Source organism: Heterodontus francisci, unplaced genomic scaffold (genome assembly GCF_036365525.1).
Source record: "Heterodontus francisci isolate sHetFra1 unplaced genomic scaffold, sHetFra1.hap1 HAP1_SCAFFOLD_64, whole genome shotgun sequence".
Taxonomy (NCBI): domain Eukaryota; kingdom Metazoa; phylum Chordata; class Chondrichthyes; order Heterodontiformes; family Heterodontidae; genus Heterodontus; species Heterodontus francisci.
The window spans coordinates 411507-425461 of record NW_027140221.1 but is presented as its reverse complement, the minus strand read 5'-3'; the positions used below and the strand labels follow the sequence as shown (position 1 = coordinate 425461).

Sequence of the window (13955 nt, the reverse complement as noted above, 5' to 3'; positions counted from 1 at the left end):
TGAGATTCTGGACCAAGATGGACCTACAAGGTACAGAGTCAAGTTCTGTGATCAAGTCAGAGAGTTTATTGGGCTTAACTAAGATGCACAAAGTTAATCCTTAACAACAGCAATAAGTATACCGGAACACTCTATACTGGTTCTTGCTTCTGAGCTTGCTGTGACATGGACTTCTCTCCTTCTTCTCTTGCTGTGTTGACCATAGTCTATCTTCTCCTTCTAAGTGTGCCAACAATGTGCTGTTCACCCCTTGCTAAGTGTACCGATAATATTCCCTATCACCCTTTCTTTTACCCTTCGTGGGGTGTTGGGATCTGACCATATTAGGTTCTGAATTGTTCCGGGTATCCTAATTGGTTCAATCGACACACTTCACAGATGCTTCCTGTGTCTTTCACTTTCAGCAAGGATCCTTGTGTTCCCTGGTTCTAGTCTCTCTCATAAGGGGAAACATCCTCTCAGTATCCACCCGGCGAAGTGCTCTCAAGATCTTATACGATTTCAATAAGATCACTTCTCATTCTTCTAAATTCTAATGGATACAGAACAACCTGTCCAAACATTTCCCAGAAAATAAGCCTTCATCCGAGCAATCTGTCGAGTGAATCGTCTCTGAACTGCTTCGAATGCAATTTCTTTGTTTTCAACAGTAAGGAGACCAAAACTGTACAAATTATTACAGATGCAATATCACCAATACCCTGGACAACTGTAGCAAATCGTCCTTACTTTAATAGTCCATTCCCCTTGCAATAACTGACATCATTCCATTTGCCTTCCAAAACTCATGTTGTACGTGCCAACCAACTTTTTTGTGATTCATGTACCAGGATACCCAACTCTGTCGCGTTGTTTTACTGTCTGTTTCTGTTCCATGTTGATTCAGTGCGTCATGAATTAAACGGCTGTATTTGATAATGTATTCTTGAGGGCCGATTCAAACTGTGTTGAAAGACAGTGGGGGATCTCAGCCGAAATAAATGAAACCACAAAAACTCAGATTTCATAATTCTTCAGGCCAAATTAGATTTTTTTACTCTTTACATTGTTTTCTCATCGGAAATTGGCGGGCTTTTGAAATTGATTAAATTTCAACTTCAGTTACATTTCAACCAATCAGGGCGCAGCATTTCCCGCCGCCCTTTGACTTCCCGGAGCTGCTTTCAAACTTGACTGATGGACGAGGCTGCATCCAATCACAACACTAGGGCGGTCCCTCTACTGTCTTAAATAGACAGTCCCTGAGCAGCCTCAACATTTACAGTGTTTTTGTTCCAGATCTTCTACCACAATGGCCAGAAGCAAGCAGACAGCGCGCAAATCGACCGGAGGGAAAGCTCCCCGCAAGCAGCTGGCTACCAAAGCGGCCCGCAAGAGCGCTCCAGCCACGGGCGGAGTGAAGAAGCCTCACCGTTACAGACCCGGCACTGTGGCTCTGCGGGAGATCCGCCGCTACCAGAAATCTACCGAGCTACTCATCCGCAAACTGCCCTTCCAGCGCCTGGTGCGGGATATCGCGCAAGACTTCAAGACAGACCTGCGCTTCCAGAGCTCGGCCGTCATGGCCCTGCAGGAGGCCAGCGAGGCTTACCTGGTGGGGCTCTTTGAGGACACCAACCTGTGCGCCATCCACGCCAAGCGAGTCACCATCATGCCCAAAGACATCCAGCTGGCCCGCCGTATCCGCTGGGAGCGCGCCTAAACACACCCTGCCCCAAACTGAGTTTGGCATCAAATAACACAACGGCTCTTTTAAGAGCCACCAAATCGGCAAAACAAAGAGCTGCGATCTCCTGTCATCGATTCCAGCAGAGAAAACTGTGCTCCAGAACAGATCATTTTATTAGAGCGGCAATCATTTGGGGACTCAACAAAAGCTTTATTTGTGCAGAAACCCTAGAATTGTTAAAATGCCGGATAAATATCTCCAGAGGCAAGCGGCTAAATCCCGTCTCTCAGACAGTCACCAGCTCTTTCTCAGATAAAGTGGGTGTCTCTGAAAAGAGTCTTTGGGCCAACTGGAGATGTCTGGGGATGATGCGGGTCTTCTTGTTGTCCGGGGCCGCGTTACCGGCCAGCTCGCGGATTTCAGCTGTCAGATACTCGAGCACAGCAGCCAGAGAACCAGGGCTCCGGCTCCCCTACGCTCAGCATAGTTCCCCATTCTCGGGATTTCGTGAACACGGCCCACCGGGAACTGCAGTCCAGCCCGGGAGGAGTGAGACTTGGCCTTGGCCCAAACTTTCCCTCTTCCAGACATCCCCTCCCCGCAAAAAAATTGATTCTTCATAAAAATCTATAAAAACTACAATTCAAAACAGTTCAGGAAGAATGATCAAATCCGTCCACCTATACCTTCTGGATGAATGATCGTGAGGACACTGGTGATTGGTCACTCTGTGCAGCTTCTCATTGTGTTGTTCGTGTGACCAATCAGATAGTTGCTTAGTTCACCAATCCGGAGACATCACTTTAATAGGGCGGAAAATAACCGCTCCGGATTGGCAGACTCCAAACCGTTTCTTTTTCAAATTTGAAAGGCCCGCCAACAGATTTGTAAAACAAGGAGCGGCTTCACTCGATATCACGTTAACAGATCATATAGCCTTACGACAGGGATGTAAAAATATCCCCTATATTGTATTGTTTCACATTTTCTCAAAAGTTCCAGATTCGCTTTTCCAATCCGGCATCTATTCGGATTCATTCTCTGTCCTGTTTTAAAACAGTCTGTAACCGGCAGGCAAAAAGCCTCATTCACAGCATTCTGTAACCGGATACATTTCTGATCAAAGTAAAAAAAACACATCACACATTATAAATTGGTTCCTATTCGTGGGAGACAAAGGAGGACTGTCCATTTTCAGTGTGAGGTGTTAAAGAGTGAGACTGAGGGTTCCTACACCACCGGGGTTTCTAAATAATGTACTTATTAATTATTGAAGCTAAACGTATGGGAGTCTGGGCCTTTCTCTTTATCTTTTAGTGTCCGATATGTGAATTTGGAGTTTAATCTGTACCTGTCAGTTTCTGCTATGGAAGGTTGTTTGATTTTGCCTCTGTACCTGTTAGTCAGTAATATGTTTGTGTAGCTTTACACTGCACATGTTAATTGATGACGTGTCAGTGTTGTTTTCACTCTACATGTCAGTCTCTGGTTTACAAGCCTCGACTGCATTCTGTACCGATCAGACGTCTACACATGAGGGTGGGTTTTAACCTGTTCCTGCCAATCTGTTTTATGTCAGTACTGTTTATTATCTGGATCTGTAAGTTTCTGATGAATGAATGTGGACTGTATTGTATCCCTGTCAGTGGTCATGAAGACAGGGATGTAAAAATATCCCCTATATTGTACAGTTACACTGTAACTGCCATTATCTGAAATCCGAGTGTGGGTTGTGATCTGCATCTGCCTGTTTCTGGTATGTGACATGAGCATTGTTTTCAATTGGTGTGTGTGAGCCTCACGTGTCAGAAGCTGGGTTTAATTGTACATCTCACTCTCTGCTGTATGGTTGTGGATTTTCATCTGGAAAGTTAATTTCTGATATGCGTGTATGAATTTTATTCTGTGTGCCAATTTCTGGGATGTGAGTGTGTGTTCTTTCTGTTCCTGTCAGTTTCTGACATGTGAATATGGATTTCCCTCTGTTCTGGTCAGTTACTGCAATGAAAGTCGCTCCTTTATTCTGTGCCTGTCAGTTTCTGGTCTGGAAGAAAGATTTTTATTCTTTACCTTTTATATACTGACAAGTGAATGTGAGCTCACCCTGTATCTGTCAGTTTGTGACAGTTACTGTGTCTTTTACTCTTCACCTGTCAGTTTCTGATATGTGAATGTGGATTTTATTCTGTACCTGTCAGTTACTACAAAGCAAGTATGTATTTTATTCTGTACCTGTATGTTTCTTGGAATTGATCGGAGCTTTACTCGATATCTGTCAGTCTCTGGAATGTGAATGTTGCTATTACTCTGTGTCTGTCTGTGTCTGATTTGTCAGCAAGTGTTTTACTTTCCCTTTCTGTTCCTGACATATGAATGTGGATTTTACTATGTATCTCTCAGTTACTGGTATGTGATTGTGGATTTTATTCTGTATGCACAAGCCTATGATTAGTGATTGTGGCTTCTGTCCTAGACCTGTCACTATCTTGTTTCATATGTCCATTATTCTGTGCATGTTACTTTATGGGGAATGACTGCAGGCTTTATACATTTCCTGCCATATTACCACCATGACTTCAAGAGCTGGTCAGAAGCCGGAGATTCTGTGGTTAGTAACTCACGTCCTAACTCCTTAAAGACTTTCGACCACTGACAAGCCACAAGTCAGAAGTCTGATGTATTACTGCCCACTTGCCTGGATGTGTGCACCCCAAACAACATTCAAGAAACTCTATACCATCCAGGACAAAGCAGCAGGCTTGATTGGCTGACCATTCACCAGATTAGCTTTTTACTCCCTCCACCAACAGTGCACAGTGTGTACCATCTACAAGATGTACTGCATCAACCTGAGGAAGCACCGTGAACAGAACCTTTCAAACATCTGCTACCAAGTAGAACATGGGCAGCAAACGTATGAGGACATTATCACCTGCAAGTGCATCTCCAGTTCATATGTCATCCTGACTTGAAAATATAACACTATTCCTGCATCATCACTCAGTCCAAATTCTGCAACTCCCTACCTAACACCACTTTGGGTGTACCTACACTACAGAGACTGTAGGGAGCAAGAAGGCCGCTCGACACCATCTTCTAAAGGGCAATGAGAGATGGACAACAACTACTCTCCTTTCTACAGATGCTCACATCCCACAAACATACACTACAAATAATCATAAAGGTGTGTATATGAGTAACATTCGTTCTGTGTCTGTTCATCACTGGTACAGTATGAGTGTGGAAGTCATTCTCCATCTGTCATACTGAAAGACAGGATCTGTTTGTTTATATTTAAGGAACAATGAAGGAACTCTTACACATCTAGATCTGTCCAACTATCTGTCCCTCTTTGTTTGGTTTGAGAGGTGAGGGATTCATTCTTGATCTCAGAATGTGGAATGTGACTGTGGGTTTTTCTCTTTATCTGTCAATTACTGATAAACAGATGTGGGTTTTCCACTGTACCTGTCCACATCTGATGTGAGTGTGCTTTTAACTCTTTTCTGTTAGTAAAAAAAAGAACAAAGAACAAAGATAATTACAGCACAGGAACAGGCCCTTCGGCCCTCCAAGCCTGCGCCGATCCAGATCCTCTCTCTAAACATGTCGCCTATTTTCTAAGGTTCTGTATCTCTTTTCTTCCTGCCCATTCATGTATCTGTCTAGATACATCTTAAAAGACTCCATCGTGCCCGCGTCTACCACCTCCGCTGGCAACGCGTTCCAGGTGCCCACCACCCTCTGCGTAAAGAACTTTCCACGCATATCCCGCCTAAACTTTTCCCCTTTCACTTTGAACTCGTGTCCTCTAGTAATCGAAACCCCCACTCTGGGAAAAAGGCTCTTGCTGTCCACCCTGTCTATCCCTCTCATGATTTTGTACACCTCAATCAGGTCCCCCCTCAACCTCCGTCTTTCCAATGAAAATAATCCTAATCTACTCAACCTCTCTTCATAGCTAGCGCCCTCCATACCAGGCAACATCCTGGTGAACCTCCTCTGCACCCTCTCCAAAGCATCCACATCCTTTTGATAATGTGGCGACCAGAACTGTACGCAGTATTCCAAATGTGGCCGAACCAAAGTCCTATACAACTGTAACATGACCTGCCAACTCTTGTACTCAATGACCCGTCCGATGAAGGAAAGCATGCCGTATGCCTTCTTGACCACTCTATTTACCTGCGTTGCCACCTTCAGGGAACAGTGGACCTGAACACCCAAATCTCTCTGGACATCAATTTTCCCCAGGACTTTTCCATTTACTGTATAGTTCACTCTTGAATTGGATCTTCCAAAATACATCACCTCGCATTTGCCCTGATTGAACTCCATCTGCCATTTCTCTGCCCAACTCTCTAATCTATCTATATTCTGCTGTATTCTCTGACAGTCCCCTTCACTATCTGCTACTCCACCAATCTTAGTGTCGTCTGAAAACTTGCTAATCAGTCCACCTATACTTTCCTCCAAATCATTAATGTATATCACAAACAACAGTGGTCCCAGCACGGATCCCTGTGGAACACCACTGGTCACACGTCTCCATTTTGAGAAACTCCCTTCTACTGCTGCTCTCTGTCTCCTGTTGCCCAGCCAGTTCTTTATCCATCTAGCTAGTACACCTTGGACCCCAAGCGCCTTCACTTTCTCCATCAGCCTGCCATGGGGAACCTTATCAAACGCCTTACTGAAGTCCATGTATATGACATCGACAGCCCTTCCCTCATCAATCAACTTTGTCACTTCCTCAAAGAATTCTATTAAGTTGGTAAGACATGACCTTCCCTGCACAAAACCATGTTGCCTATCACTGATGAGCCCATTTTCTTCCAAATGGGAATAGATCCTATCCCTCAGTATCTTCTCCAGCAGCTTCCCTACCACTGACGTCAGGCTCACCGGTCTATAATTACCTGGATTATCCCTGCTACCCTTCTTAAACAAGGGGACAACATTAGCAATTCTCCAGTCCTCCGGGACCTCACCCGTGTTTAAGGATGCTGCAAATATATCTGTTAAGGCCCCAGGTATTTCCTCTCTCGCTTCCCTCAGTAACCTGGGATAGATCCCATCCGGACCTGGGGACTTGTCCACCTTAATGCCCTTTAGAATACCCAACACTTCCTCCCTCCTTATGCCGACTTGACCTAGACTAATCAAACATCTGTTCCTAACCTCAACATCCGTCATGTCCCTCTCCTCGGTGAATACCGATGCAAAGTACTCGTTTAGAATCTCACCCATTTTCTCTGAGTCCAAGCATAACATTCCTCCTTTGTCCTTTAGTGGGCCAATCCTTTCTCTAGTTACCCTCTTTCTCCTTATATATGAATAAAAGGCTTTGGGATTTTCCTTAACCCTGTTTGCTAAAGATATTTCATGACCCCTTTTAGCCCTCTTAATTCCTCGTTTCAGATTGGTCCCACATTCCCGATATTCTTTCAAAGCTTCGTCTTTCATCAGCCGCCTACACCTTATGTATGCTTCCTTTTTCCTCTTAGCTCGTCTCACAATTTCACCTGTCATCCATGGTTCCCTAATCTTGCCATTTCTATCCCTCATTTTCACAGGAACATGTCTCTCCTGAACGCTAATCAACCTCTCTTTAAAAGCCTCCCACATATCACATGTGGATTTACCTTCAAACAGCTGCTCCCAATCTACATTTCCCAGCTCCTGCCGAATTTTGGTATAGTTGGCCTTCCCCCAATTTAGCACTCTTCCTTTAGGACCACTCTCGTCTTTGTCCATGAGTATTTTAAAGCTTACGGAATTGTGATCACTATTCCCAAAGTAGTCCCCTACTGAAACTTCAACAACCTGGCCGGGCTCATTCCCCAACACCAGGTCCAGTATGGCCCCTTCCCGAGTTGGACTATTTACATACTGCTCTAGAAAACCTTCCTGGGTGCTCCTTACAAATTCTGCTCCATCTGGACCTCTAACACTAAGCGAATCCCAGTCAATGTTGGGAAAATTAAAATTTCCTATCACCACCACCCTGTTGCTCCTACATCTTTCCATAATCTGTTTACATATTTGTACCTCTATCTCACGCTCGCTGTTGGGAGGCCTGTAGTACAGCCCCAACATTGTTACCGCACCCTTCCTATTTCTGAGTTCTGTCCATATTGCCTCACTGCTCGAGTCCTCCATAGTGCCCTCCTTCAGCACAGCTGTGATATCCTCTTTGACCAGTAATGCAACTCCTCCACCCCTTTTACCTCCCTCTCTATCCCGCCTGAAGCATCGATATCCTGGGATATTTAGTTGCCAATCATGCCCTTCCCTCAACCAAGTCTCAGTAATAGCAATAACATCATACTCCCAGGTACTAATCCAAGCCCTAAGTTCATCTGACTTGCCTACTACACTTCTTGCATTGAAACAAATGCACCTCAGACCACCAGTCCCTTTATATTCATCATCTGCTCCCTGCCTGTTCTTCCCCTTAGTCACACTGACTTCATTATCTAGTTCCTTACAGGCTTTTGTTACTACCTCCTTACTGTCAACTGGCCTCAATTGGTTCCCATCCCCCTGCCACATTAGTTTAAACCCTCCCCAACAGCGTTAGCAAAAGCACCTCCAAGGACATTGGTTCCAGTCCGGCCCAGGTGTAGACCGTCCAATTTGTAATAGTCCCACCTCCCCCAGAACCGGTCCCAATGTCCCAAAAATCTGAACCCCTCCTTCCTGCACCATCTCTCAAGCCACGCATTCATCCTGACTATTCTTTCATTTTTACTCTGACTATCACGTGGCACTGGTAGTAATCCTGAGATTACTACCTCTGAGGTCCTACTTTTTAACTTGGCTCCTAACTCCCTAAACTCTGCTTGTAGGACCTCATCCCGTTTTTTACCTATATCATTAGTGCCTATGTGCACAATGACAACTGGCTGTTCACCCTCCCCCTTTAGAATGTTCTGCAGCCGATCGGAGACATCCCTGACCCGTGCACCTGGGAGGCAACATACCATTCGGGAGCCTCGTTTTCGACCACAGAACCGCCTATCTACTCCCCTTACAATCGAATCCCCTACGACTATAGCCCTTCCACTCTTTTTCCCGCCCTTCTGAACAGCAGAGCCAGCTACGGTGCCATGGGCCTGGCTACTGCTGCCTTCCCCTGGTGAGCCATCTCCCCCAACAGTATCCAAAACGGTATACTTGTTTTGGAGGGAGATGACCGCAGGGGACTCCTGCGCTGCCTTCCTGCTCTTTCTCTGCCTTTTGGTCACCCATTCCCTTTCTCCCTCAGCAATCCTAATCTGCGGTGTGACCAATTCACTAAACGTGCTATCCACGACCTCCTCAGCATCGCGCATGCTCCAAAGTGAGTCCATCCGCAGCTCGAGAGCCGTCATGCGGTCTAACAAGAGCTGCAGCTGGACACACTTCCTGCACGTGAAGGATTCAGGGTCATCAGCCATGTCCCTGAACTCCCACATTGAGCAAGAGGAGCATGACACGGGTCTGAGATCTCCTGTCATTTTAAATCTTAAGCTGAACTTAGTTAAATGAAAAAGGAACGAAAAGTTTTTACCAATCACAATAAAACCAGAGAAATCGAAAAAGCCTTACCTAATAAACACCCCACCGAGTCCTTTTTTTTGGTTAGAGGAGGAGGGCGGGTGGGAGACACGACAAGTGTGGTGTCTCGGGTTCAGAAACCGCCCAAATATATAGTGTTTTACTTACCCAGCAGCCCCCTGGCCTCCGCCGAAAAACAGAAGGAAATTAAATTTACTTTCAAACTGACCTTCCCAGCTGCTCACTCGCTCACTCTCTGCTCCCAAAAAAGCTGCTGAAACTGAAAGTATCCGATGTATGAGCATGTGCTTCAATCTACCTGCCAACTTCTGATGTGAGTATGGGTTTTATTATTTATCTATCAGCTTCGGGTATGTAAGTGTTGGTTTTGTCATGTACCTGTCAGTTTCTGCTGAAGTGAACAGTGGTTTTGGTTTGAATCTATCACTATCTGTTGTGTGATAATGAGTATTGTTTTGTCCTTGTCAATTTCTGGAATAGCAGAAAGCACATAATACAAAGCAAAATATTGTGAATGCTGGAAATTAAAAACAGAAAATGCTGTAAACACTCAGCAGGCCTGCCAACAACTGTGGAGACAGAAACAGAGTTAACCTTTCAGATCAATGGCCGTTCATCAATGATCTGAAATGTTAACTGCCTCCCTCTCTCCACAGGTGCTGCCAGACTTGCAGAGTATTTCCAGCATTTTCTGCTTTCATTTACACTGTACCTTTTATATTCTGGCAAGTGAATGTGGGATCACTCTTCATCCTTTCATTTCTGATGTGTGAATGTGGATTTTACCCAGCATATTGTCATTTACTGCAATGCAAATACCTGTTTTATTCTGTACCTTTTTGTTTGTGGTAATTGATTGTGGGTTTTACCCTGCATTTGTCAGTCTCTGTAATGTGAATGCCGCTATTACTCTGTATTTGTCTGTGCATGATTTGTGAGGATATGTTTTACTTTCGCTGTCTGTTTCTGGCATGTGAATGTGGATTTTGCTATGTACCTCTGAGTTACTTTATGTGTATGTGGGTTTTATTCTGTTTCTGCATGTCTCTGACAAGTGTAACGTTTTCCCTGTACCTGTCAATATCACACTTGTCAGTGTGGCCATTATTCTGTACGTGTTGCTTTATGGTAGTGCTTTTCCTGTCAATATCTGATATGCTACTATACATTTTATTCTGTACTTGTCAGATTCTGTGATGTGATATTGTTTTTCTCTGTCTATGTGTGTCTGGTATGTCATCATCAGTTTTACTGTGTACCTATTAGCTTCTAGTATCTGAGTATTAGGTTCACATTGTATATTTCAATTTGTTCTGTGAATCTGCTTCGGCCTTGAACTGACAGTTTCTATTCTCTGACTGGTCATTGAAAGGATGATTGTTAATTTCTGCTCAATAGGTATTTATTTAACTCTGTTCATGTCAGTCTCTGCAATGGGAATTTGTGATTTATGCGGAATCTGCCATTTGTTTATCTTGATGGCATGCTTAATTCTGTTCCTGTCATTCTCTGTTTTTAAGGTATTTTTCTGAGTATTTGTCAGTCTCTGACGTGTGAGTGTGGGATTTCCTTTGTGTCTGTAAGTTTTTAATGTGAATGAGAGGTTTTTAATTCTGTACATGGCAATCCTGAAAAACGAGCATGGGTTTTACTCTGTAACCCTCATACTCTGGTATTTGTGTTTGTGTCTTGTTCTTCTCATTACCTGTCTGTTTCTGAAAAGTTTGTTTGAATTTTACTTCGTACCAGTTACATACTGATCACTGTTTGTGGAGTGTACTCTGCACCTCTCACTTTCTTATGTGATTGAGATTTATATCTGTACCAGTCAATCTCTGGTATTTGCATCTAGATTTTACTCCACATCAGTCTAACTCAGAATTGTGAGTGTTGTTTTTTAGCTTGTTTCCTTTGTACTTTGCAGTATGGAACTGTAATTGTCACTTTCTGGTATTTGTGTGTAGCTTTTCTTTCATGTCTCTCAGTCTCTGTTGTGTATTTCTGTATTGGGCGGGGGGTGAGTGGGTTTGCTTCATGCCTGTCAGTTTCTATATGTTAGTGCAGTTTTATTTTCTAGTGGGTGAGTGTTTTTTTTCACTTCTTTTGCTGTATTATTCAGTTCCTTGGATACGGGTGTAAGTTTCACTCGATGTCTCTCTATCCCTCGTCTATAGTTTATCTCTGTCAGTTTCTGATTTTGAGTGTGGGTTTATCTATACCTGTCACTTTGTTTTATGTGAGAAACGTTTTATTCTGTATCTTTCAGTTTCTGATGTTTGTTTGTGTGTCTTGAACTTGTGCCCCTCAGTTTATTGCATGTGAATGTGGGTTTGACTGTTCATCTAACACTCACTTGTATATGAGTGCTGTTTACTCTTCATCTTTGATTGTCTGGTTTGTAAATTTAAGTTTTAACCTGTTCATTTAAATTTCTAATGTGCAGGTCTGGTTTTTAACCTGTCTATGTCATGTTCTGGTATACAAGTATGTGTTTCAGTCTGGCTTTTGAGTGTGGATTGTACACCACATCTCTACATTCTCTAGAATATGGGTGTGATTTTTAATCTGTGAGGTTTACTTTGTACATTTCATTCTCTGGTCTGTGACTGCTGAATTTATTCTGTATCTGTCAGTTTATGTTATGTGAGTGTGAGTTTTATTCTGTATCTGTCAGTATCTGGTATATAAATCTTCTTAATTATGTGTGGGTTTTAGTCTGTATCTGTCAGTTTATGTGATGTGACATTGAGTTTTAGTCTGTATCTGTCAGTATCTGGTATATAAATCTTCTTAATTATGTGTGTGTTTTATTCTGTATCTATCAGTATATGTTATGTGAGTGTGAGTTTTAGTTTGTATCTGTCAGTATCTGGTATATAAATCTTCTTAATTATGTGTGAGTTTTAGTCTGTATCTGTCAGTTCATGTGATGTGACATTGAGTTTTAGTCTGTATCTGTCAGTATCTGGTATATAAATCTTCTTAATAATGTGTCTGTTTTATTCTGTATCTGTCAGTGTGTGAAGTGCAAGTGTTGGGTTTTCTTTGTACCTGTCAGTTATGGATGAGAGATCTTCACTCTCTAACAGTAAATTTCTTGGAATTCACTGTGGATTTCACTCTGTGTCTGTCATTCTCTGGTGGTTGAGTGTGGCTTTTAGACTGCATTTGCTATTTTCTGATATGTCAATGTAGATTTTAATCTTTAGCTGTTATTTTCTAGTATGCGAGTCTGGGTGTCAATCTGTCACTGTCAGTTTCTCATATGTGAGGGAGGCAGTTATTCAACACCTGTTACTTTCTGAAATGTGTGAAGGTTTTATCTTTCCCTGTCAGTTTCTGGTATGTGATTGTTGCCTTTGTTCTGTCCCTATCTGTTTCTGTGAATGGAATATGGGTTCTGTTCCTGTCAATATCTGGTATGTGATTGTTGCCTTTGTTCTGTCTCTATCTGTTTCTGTGAGTGGAATGTGGGTTCTGTTCCTGTCAGTTTCTGGTATTTGATTGGGGCCTTTGTTCTGTCTCTATCTGTTTCTGTGAATGGAATGTGGGTTCTGTTCCTGTCAGTTTCTGGTATGTAAATGTGGGTTTATGCTGCATCTTTCAATCTTTGGAATTTGATTATGTGCTTTCTGCAGCACCTTTTAGCTTCTGTTAAGTGAATGAGATGTTAATTCTGCACCTGTCCATTGATAGTATATGAATGTTTATTTTACTTTGTACCTGTCAGTTTATGGAACATGAAGGTGTTTCCCACCCCATCCCTCGCCCCGCCCCTCCAACCGTCAACTTCCAATATGTGACTGTTGTTTTATTCTATACCTGCCATTTTCTGTATATGATTCTGGTTTTTGATCTTTACCTGTCAGTTTCTGTTACTTGAGTGAGTTTTACTTTGCACCAGTTGGTTCCTGGAATGTGTCACTTTTAAGCTGTACCTGTAAAGTTAAGATATAACAATGTGCGTTAATTCTGTATCTTTCAAACTCTAGTGTGTGATATGGGGCTTTTCTCTGAACCTTTCGATTTTTGGTCTGTGTGTTTTAATCTGCAGCTTACAGTTCCTGATAGGTGTGTTTGCACATTTTCTTTTTTTCTGCAGCTATCAATGTCTACTACACAAGTATGTGTGTTCTTCCTATCATTCAATTTCTCTTATTGGAGAATTGATTTTTCTTTGTCCCTCTTAGTCTCTGGTATGTGTCCATGTGTCTTACGTGGTAACTGCAGTTTCAGTTAGGTGACTCTGGTGTTATTCTCTATCTGACAGTCTCTTGCATGTGAGTGGTTTTATTTTCTTCTCTGTAGCTGTCAGTCTCCCTTCTGTGGCTGGAGATTTTAATTTTTACTTTAACTCTTTAATAGTTTGTAAATGTGAATTTTACTCTGTCTGTCTGTTTACTGTATATGGGTATGTTTTTTGAAATCATCAGTTTCATAGAATCATAGAAAGTTTAAGGCACAGAAAGAGGTCACTTAATCCCACCTTCCAGGATTTGTTCCTGAACCCTGTAGCTTATGGCACTTGAGGTTCATATTCAGAGTACTTTTGAACCAGTTGAGGGTTCCTGCCTCAACTATCCTTTCAGGCAGTGACTTCCAGACCCCCAACACCCACTGGGTGATTTTCTTTCCCTCATCTCCCCTGCAATTTTTCTACCAATCAAAACAAAAGAACAAAGATAATTACAGCACAGGAACAGGCCCTTCGGCCCTCCAAGCC

The 13955-nt window shown here is 42.8% G+C and overlaps 1 protein-coding gene across 1 annotated transcript; it reads left to right on the top strand.

The window, feature by feature from the left end:
* Positions 1-1291: 1291 nt before the first annotated feature.
* LOC137359117 (histone H3-like) lies at positions 1292-1702 on the top strand. Its single transcript, XM_068025199.1, has one exon. It carries the CDS (start codon positions 1292-1294, stop codon positions 1700-1702), a length of 411 nt encoding a protein of 136 aa, XP_067881300.1.
* The last annotated feature ends 12253 nt before the right edge of the window (positions 1703-13955 follow it).

Excerpts from the sequence above, each read along its gene's own strand:
- LOC137359117 (XM_068025199.1), top strand. The coding sequence starts at position 1,292 with ATGGCCAGAAGCAAGCAGACAGCGCGCAAATCGACCGGAGGGAAAGCT.